Source organism: Frieseomelitta varia, unplaced genomic scaffold (genome assembly GCF_011392965.1).
Source record: "Frieseomelitta varia isolate USP_RPSP 00005682 unplaced genomic scaffold, Fvar_1.2 scaffold_911, whole genome shotgun sequence".
NCBI classification, from domain to species: domain Eukaryota; kingdom Metazoa; phylum Arthropoda; class Insecta; order Hymenoptera; family Apidae; genus Frieseomelitta; species Frieseomelitta varia.
Window position 1 is genome coordinate 34,269 of NW_025110714.1, and position 8,252 is coordinate 42,520.

At 39.1% G+C, this 8,252-nt stretch overlaps 1 protein-coding gene across 1 annotated transcript in view; it reads right to left on the reverse strand.

Moving 5' to 3' along the window:
* Nucleotides 1-5,281: 5,281 nt before the first annotated feature.
* LOC122537478 overlaps nucleotides 5,282-8,252 on the reverse strand; it is an 87,845-nt gene continuing 84,874 nt past the window's right edge. The window contains exon 5 of the mRNA XM_043670658.1: nucleotides 5,282-6,739. Within this exon, the coding sequence (XP_043526593.1) occupies nucleotides 6,612-6,739 (128 nt within the window). The 3' untranslated portion in view covers nucleotides 5,282-6,611. The remainder of the gene's footprint in view (nucleotides 6,740-8,252) is intronic.

Below are 8,252 nucleotides of genomic sequence, written 5' to 3' on the forward strand. Positions count from 1 at the left end.
TTCGACATTAAGGGAGAGATTTGGTTGGAAAAATGACTGGTACTGAATGTTAGTCAATATATTATTATGCTAATAAACGTTTAAACTGATTGATTTAAGCGTCGTTTCAGTCTCTTCAGAGGGCTGATGCTCTAAGAATAATTAATAGTTCTAGTTGGAAATAAACTTCAGTCGTCTCCCACTGTTCCAAAGCTTGGTTAAAGTGACCAGAAGCGGAGTTCGCGATAAGTCCTGCTTCGAGGTGGTCCGGCTCGTGCTTAATACCCCCGAAGAGATATTAACTCGCCAATTATCGAAGAAACATAGTCCATCCGTAATAAACTCTATGTCTAGATTATCCGCGTAGATTAGACACACTGGACTACGTGAAAATTAATCTCTATTCAAGAGATTGTACTTTAGATTTTGGAAGTAAGTTATCGTTTCGATTAATTCTCGTGCGTTATTTGTCTTTTATGTTGGAAAATTTTACATGCGTTTGTCAATTTTAAAATTCGAAAATTTTACACGTGTTGGAAAATTGATTTTTACTTGTCGTTACCAACCATTTAATTATCCTAGAGAATCGTATTATTTAATTATTTAATTATTCAATTACGTTGCATTTACAATCTGTAGTGTTTCTTCTTTTCTATTTACCAAAAATTCAATTCTTCCATTCAACAATTGGCTGAGAATATTGGACTACGTGAAAATTAATCTCTATTCAAGAGATTGTACTTTGGAATTAAGTTATTTTGGAAGTAAGTTATCGTTTCGAATAATTCTCGTGCGTTATTTGTCTTTTATGTTGGAAAATTTTACATACGTTTGTCAATTTAAAAATTTGAAAACTTTACATGTGTTGGAAAATTGATTTTTACTTGTTATCAACCATTTAATCACCCTAGAGAATCGTATTATTTAATTATTTAATTATTCAATTACGTTGCATTTACGATCTGTAGTATTTCTTCTTTTCTATTTACCAAAAATTCAATTCTTCCATTTAACAATTGGCTGAGAATATTTGATGATACTCGCTGAGCTTATCTTCCATTCTGTAGTTAGAAACAATTACTTACAATTACTCAAAACATTAGATTCATTTTCAAACAGACTATAGATTTACAACAATCTTCACTAAACTTATCTTTCATCTTCCATTTAAAAAGTTACTCCATATGAATGACATCATACTTAACGACCTTCTTTGAGTTTATCCTCCGTGCACTTAAAATTGAATTACTGCTGCAAAAAATGGACAGTGTTAAAAATTAACGATCTCCATATTACATCATATCATTTCATTCAATGAATGAAACATACCTTCCATCCTCCGCTTAAACAAAGTTACTCGAAAACGCCAGAAGAAGGAAATCATTTCGATCTCCGATGGGGTTCTCGCCGTTCTCACTGTCCCCGAACCACAAAAGATCAGGCTACACCGAGAGAAAACGTTACCCCTGATCGTTTAACCGTGGTCGAACTCGCAGCGTCGACAAATTGGCGGCGACTTCTTCTCGCGGTAATAGGACAGGAAGAAAAAGAGTCGGTAGTCGGAGAAGGTGCAGAAGAAGGGAAATGAAAAGGGTAAACGGGGAGGGACGAGGACCGCGGGATCGACGTTAATCAAGAGTGCAGCAAGGCCAGCAGCGGCCAAGCGCGAGAAGAAGACGAGAGAAGGAGAGAAAGAGAGGAGCCATTCGGTCCATCTGGCTCTGTGTCTCGGTGAAATTAAAACCTCTCTCTCTCTCTCTCTCTCTCTCTCTCTCTCTCTCTCTCTCTCTCTCTCTCTCTCTCCGCACGTGTTCTCCGCGGCACGTGGCCTCCGCTCGTGCGCGAGACGCCCAAAGCTTGATTTACATCACTTCCGTCTCACGTTGCCTTCTACGCGGACGATGCTAATCTCGATGCAGGCGCGCCGATAACCTCCACTGAATTTTAATGGGAATATTTACCGAGCACTTGAACCACCGTCGCATCAGGCGAGTCAGTTAAATCGTCCAGGCTTTGCTCGGCCTCCTCGTGATTCTATTAGGGGATGCTCGTGACAATGGCACACGCTTGTGTCTTCTGTCTCCGGTTTCTCGGTGATACGGACGTTGTTTGAATAAAATATTTGAAATACGATCATTCTAGACTCGACGATGGGCGTTGAAATAATCTCATTGGCGTTTGCTCGTTTGATTTTTTTTTCATGAAATTATTGAATTACTTGGCTATCTTATCCGTTTCTTCAGATAGTTTCTAATCGTGCTATAAACTTCACTTTCTGGCGAAACTGATGGTCAGTTAACTGGGATAAATGATTGATTTAGGTCCAAGATAAAGTTACTTACTTAAACGAAGATAATATAATTTCGTGGATCATTAGTTATCAGTTTTTATCTTTGTTTCAAATAAAATTTGCCCAATCTCGTAGGATTCTGGTCAAATTTCTATTTTATATATATATATTTTTTAATCTGTTAGATATATGATAAAAGAAAATAAACGGTAGAAGATTTGTTTGTTCAACTGATTTAATAGAAATTGACAAGTTCAAAAGACAAAAAGAGTTGATTGTGTATTGAATGAGAGTTTATTTGAATTGTTGGTCTGTGTACTTTGTCTTGTCCAATTATCCATCACCAACGTTGTTATTTAATAAACGTCATTTATATTTTATCTCTGCATGTACATATGTCAGGTGTTTAACCCTAGGAATACCATGCCGGAGTCACTGGTGACTCGTCGTACTGCGTCGTTTTGAAAACGATTACGCACACAGTGAGAAGCCACATATTTGCGTGAGGCAAAAAAATGACACCACAGCTCGACCTTACCGAGAATTTCCAGATATCCTGGCATTCTACCATCTTGGTAAGGGTAGAAACATAGCCAAGCCTAGGGAAAAGGATCCTTGGCTGGCAGCAAAAAGTCACGTTGCAACATTTAGTCAGTCTTTCATGAGGAGAGAAGCAGTACACATCTCCCAGACTCGTATCATATACGCAATATTTGTATAGTTAGTGAAATACAATCCACCATACAATCATCCTTTTATTACAATAAGCGTGCTAGATGCTCTTTCTGTATAGGAAGTAATAACAGATACTCGCCTGTATGCGATTCATGCAAAAGAAATGTTTGTAATGCCCACTCAACAAAAATCCAAAAAATTATATGTAATGATACGCAATACTTCGCGATGCGTATAATTTTTTTACAATTTACCAATCGATTATTTTTTTGTATACATACAACGAAAATCCGAGCATAACTCGAAATCTGTTACATTGTATTATAGTAACGTCTAGAGCTCGAACAAACCGTAACTCGTACAGTATTGGTGGAGGTCTCGAGCATGAACTATGTGTTAGTGAAGTATCGGTGTGAGTCAGCAGTGACTCCGGCATGGGTTACTCTGTTGCGGTACTCGGAGGGTTAAAGTTCCTGATTCCTTCTGAAGGGCTGATATATATAAGCTATGGTTATTTACATATGTACATACACTTATTTACAATTGGTGCGAGGATGAGGGAAGGAGATGAAAGGATTGGATCTAGGTGATGAGTAAAAAGGTGAGGAAATGCGTTTCGTCTCAGAGTCGCTGCCTAGACTCATCAGTGGGGCTGATGGCAGCGACCTCTTACCCCAGACGCTTGTTTTTTCTAACTACTCGCTAGGCTGGAACGATCACCTTCCTAGCGGTGTTCCGCACTCTGTTTGCTTAACGTCGAATATCGTTAGACTTCGACGCTAGGCGCACAGCCACTTGCAGCTTGTACAAGTCGGTGTTCGAAACTCGTACTCGAGGGACTCTAGGCCGCTACACTTCAGAATAGAAGTTGGCTAACTGGCGGCCCTTGCCCCTACTTTCCTGATCGCTAGCGCTACCCCCTCCACTGCTCCAGGAAATTTCAACGTAGAGGGGAGATCGATGCAGTGGAGGGGGTAGCGCCGCCAGTTGCCCAATTCTGCCTCGAAATATTGCCTCTAACAAGCCCAACTTACACATTACGCGCGATACGTCCCCAGTCCACCGTGTCTTGGCGTTGCTATCGATTTCGGCAGGCTGAAAAATCGCCTCGGCCCGTCCGTGAAAAAGGAAACATCGTAGATTGCAAGCGGTTGAGAGTTTGGCGAAGATCGGCGCAATAAGAAGGTGGAACGGCCACTCGTGAGCGGTTTTAAGTGCACGGTCTCCGCAGTCGAAATATATCGGCAAGACATGAATTACGCCGGCGGGGAACGTGACCGTTCGCCCCGTGGTGTAATTGCAACGAAAGAGTTTCGTGCCTGAGCAGGAAGGGTTTATCGGCTCGTTAAATCGAATTTACTGGATTCATCGTTTAATTCGCGTGTGCGGCCACGCGCGCGCGCGGTATTTACATAAACCGATAATCGTTAGCTCGCACGCCACCGGCTCCAGGAATTTAATAACGAGAGCTCGTTCTCGTTGCTCGTTTCGCGCTCTCGTTCACCTGTTTCGCCGAGGGGGCGAAACAAGTTCGGCGAGGGATGATTTCTTTGATCGTCCTCGAGTATTTAAGGGATGATCCGGAGGTATTTCTAAGAACCGTTTAACACAACCGCTGCGTATCGTTGGTCTGTTAACCAGATTGTTTCCTCATCAATGTTGGGCAAAAGTTTGTTTGGATAAAGTTTTGTTCGTCCATCGTCCAATCGAACGAGACAATGATTAGTCAGATAAAGATTTATTCGAGCAAGAAATTTGCTCTTTATTGTATTTATTCGATTGTAACGTGTCGTGTTTAACGTGTAAATTTTGAAGTAATTTTCACACGCTTGATGTTTTTCTGTTTTTTCAAACTCACGCGCGCGTGCAGTTATACGTGTACGTGATCGAACGTATGAAATCCGTATGAAAATCCGAGAAATTTTTGTATCATGATCGAATGAAGCGTTCGAACGAAGGTTTGTGACGATGAATAATTATTACACGAATAAAATGCCCGACTGAAAGAAATATACTCGAATTTAATTATTTAATTTTAGACAAACATTTATTCAAAGTTATTCTCTTCGTATCTTCTTTCGATATGAATAAATTCATTACTCCATTCGTACAGACGACGAAGAAATAAAAGCGGCGCTGATAGTTTAATTCAGCACCCTCGGAAGAGATTTCTTTTCGCAAATTGGAAAATACTGCACTTACCTTTGGATACTATTCTGCACTTGCGAGGGTGAGCTGGAGAGTTTTTCTCTTCGGCTGAACGAAAAAATGAAACGGGATGACACATTTTTATGGAACAACGTAAGAACGTAAGAAACAATGTAAATATGTACTTCGTACTTCGTAATGGTAATTTATTACAATTTGTACAGATTACAAATCGGTACCTATGGTGTCGCGTTCCTCGTCAGACGTCTTAAAGGGAGCGGATATTGAGCAGAACGCCGTTCGTCGCTGCGCTAACGTTATTCGTACTCGTTTTAATATTTAATTTTACCCCTGTATGTGTATATATATCTATATATATCGTCGACGCGCTCGGTGAACACTGGGGTTGCTAAACGAATCGCGCTGTCCAAACCCGATTTGAAACGAAGAGGGAGGGGGGGGGGGGGGAAAGGGGGGGGGAAAAAAAGGGAAAAAGAAAGAAAAAAAGAAATAGAAGGAGAACAATTATATATGGATCGACGACAAACACCGTGCGAAACGAACGAAGAAGCCGGAGGAAAACGATCGATCTTCGAAAGGGACGATCTTTTTACGCCTGTTTCAGGGGACGTGTAGGTATTCACACACAGGAGGCATACGTTGCAACGAAACATTCCACCTTGCCTCTCGTCGAATTCAACCACGTGCCACCGCGTTGCTCTTTTCCTTCTCTCTTATTACCTTTCTTCTTTCTTCGTTTTTTTCTCTCTCTCTCTCTCTCTTTTACTTTGAGTAACGTGAGAAAAGTCGAATTTCCTTCTCCAACCCTCCGCAGGCAAGCTCCGAGCGACCCGCGAAGTAGAATTTCACTCGCGAATTTTTTCCTAAGCGAATTCTTGTTTCTTGAGAGGGCTTGACTGATTGCACAGTGTAGCGGGAACTTTCAAAAATTCTTTACAGTTTTTTCTTTTTTTTTTTCGAAAACCCAGTTCGAAAGAATTCGAGTTAGCATCCCCTAACGTGGACGAGGGGACGATACTGTTGCCCGCGGAGGGTGGATCACCATTCTACGCGGCGATTCTTTTTTTTTTTTTTTTTTTTTTTCTTTTTTCGTTTTGTTCGGGGATTGAATGAAAACAGTGCTAACTGGCCACGAAACGAAAGTCACGCCACGGGCGAGTATCTATCTGTCGCGTGTCGAATATACCTGCTCGATATTCTTCTCGACCTCCCGCTCAACACACAGGCCCACTCGTGAATAAAAATCAATTGTTATTCGAGCTATCTACTCCATACATAGTAACATATATAACTGGAAGCCCTAGACTACTAGGTTTTACATGGACGATGTTTTCTTTTTTTTTCTTTTCTTTTTTCCTTTGTTTTCTTATTTATTCCTCTTCCTTCTGTTTTCCTGTTTCTTTTTCTCTCTCTCTCTCTCTCTCTCTTTCTTTTGTGTTTCAATCAGTGGTTTTGTGTTTCAAACAGTGGCAGTGGCGTGCTGGCGGGCGCGTGTGAGCTACCTGCTGGAGGTGATCATCGTCATCGATGGTGAGGAGATGAGAGACACGATCGCTGGTAAGCTGAAGATCATCGTCGTTGCTGTAGTCCAGGCTGTGATGCTCGGGCTTGCTGAGCTGCTGCTATCTGCGAATCGAAGAGAAAGGTCAGTGATACTGATACGTATAAATACTGTTTTTTTTTTATTTTCTTTACTTCTCTCACTTTTCTTTTTAATTAAGGAAATAGATGGAAAGAGAAATGTGAAATGTTAATAATTGGAAAAGAATCGATCGTTTTAAATTTTATTCCTTTTTTTTTTTTTCCTTTTTATTCGTCGAATGAAAAGTATGGAGATTAGAAATTCGAAAAATTGAAAATAATTCGCTGTACCGTTCCTTCTTTTTTTCTTTTTTTCATTTAATCCTTTTAGACTTTACCCTCTGTTCTCTTTTCAATTAAGGAAACAGGTCAAAAAGGAAGTACGAAATTCAGAAATTCGAGAAATTGGAAATAATCTGACGTTATTGTCGTTTCTCATTTTTTCATTTGACACTTTCTTTTTTTTCCACAAAAGAAGTAACCTGAAATGGAAATATAAAAATTGAAAATATAATACATGAAAAAGAGTTGAAAATGATCTGGTATATCGTTTCTCATTATTCTTCCCTTTTTTTGGAAGGAGTTATGAGTCTGGAAATAAAGAAGAGGATGAAAATTAGTACTTTCGCGTAATGTATGTACCCTTTTATCTCGCTTTCGTATCCGGTTGTTTTATTTGAACGTACCCCATTACTGAGAAAAGGTAAATGAAAATTGATAATTATTAGAATTGAGGACGATCCTGCGTGGTTTCCTTCTTTTGCGCGAGGATACCGTTATCGATGTTAATATGGATGAAAATTAGTAATTCCAGAAGTCGATACGATACTTTTATTGGAAGAGGATGTTTGAAATACTTTCGACTTTTTAGTTTTTATTTAACACTAGAACTATCGACGATTGGACCGTAAAATTTCCATCAGGCACATAAAAGTAAAAAAAAGAAGAAAGGAAAACTTTATAACATAGTGGAGTACACAAGCTTTCATTTATACATTTTACGAAAAATCATTTAAATATCAAAAAAGTACGTTATTTTACATCTGCCAAATTTTTAACAATAATTACTTAAATACTTAGAGTGCGCACTCTTATTCAAAATTCTTTTTAGATTATTTTTTATTACGAATGATGAAATTTTTAAATTGTACATGTAATATCTATATTATTACACAATAATTCTTCGTTATATTATTAATACAATAATTCTTCGTTATTTGCCGTGGTAAAGAGGCTTTCGAGCAAAGATATTTCCAAACATATTTTGCTTTCCTTTTTGAAAATTCTTGACACGATTACTCGAGCAGGCTTAAAAGCATTGAAAATTTCATACGATTTCCTTTTTCTCTGATTTTCTGTTTCTTTTTTTTTGTTTTTTTTTTTGTTTTTACTTCTCTGGACATGGAAACGAAATCACGATATTTGATTACAGGAATGGGAAAAAGACGTGGAAAAAAAGCAGAGTGTCGTTCGAACGGCTTCGAACTCGCTCGCTATCGTTCAAATTGTACGATAAACAAAGCTGTCGTTCGATGGGGAAACTCGTTCAAAAAAAAAA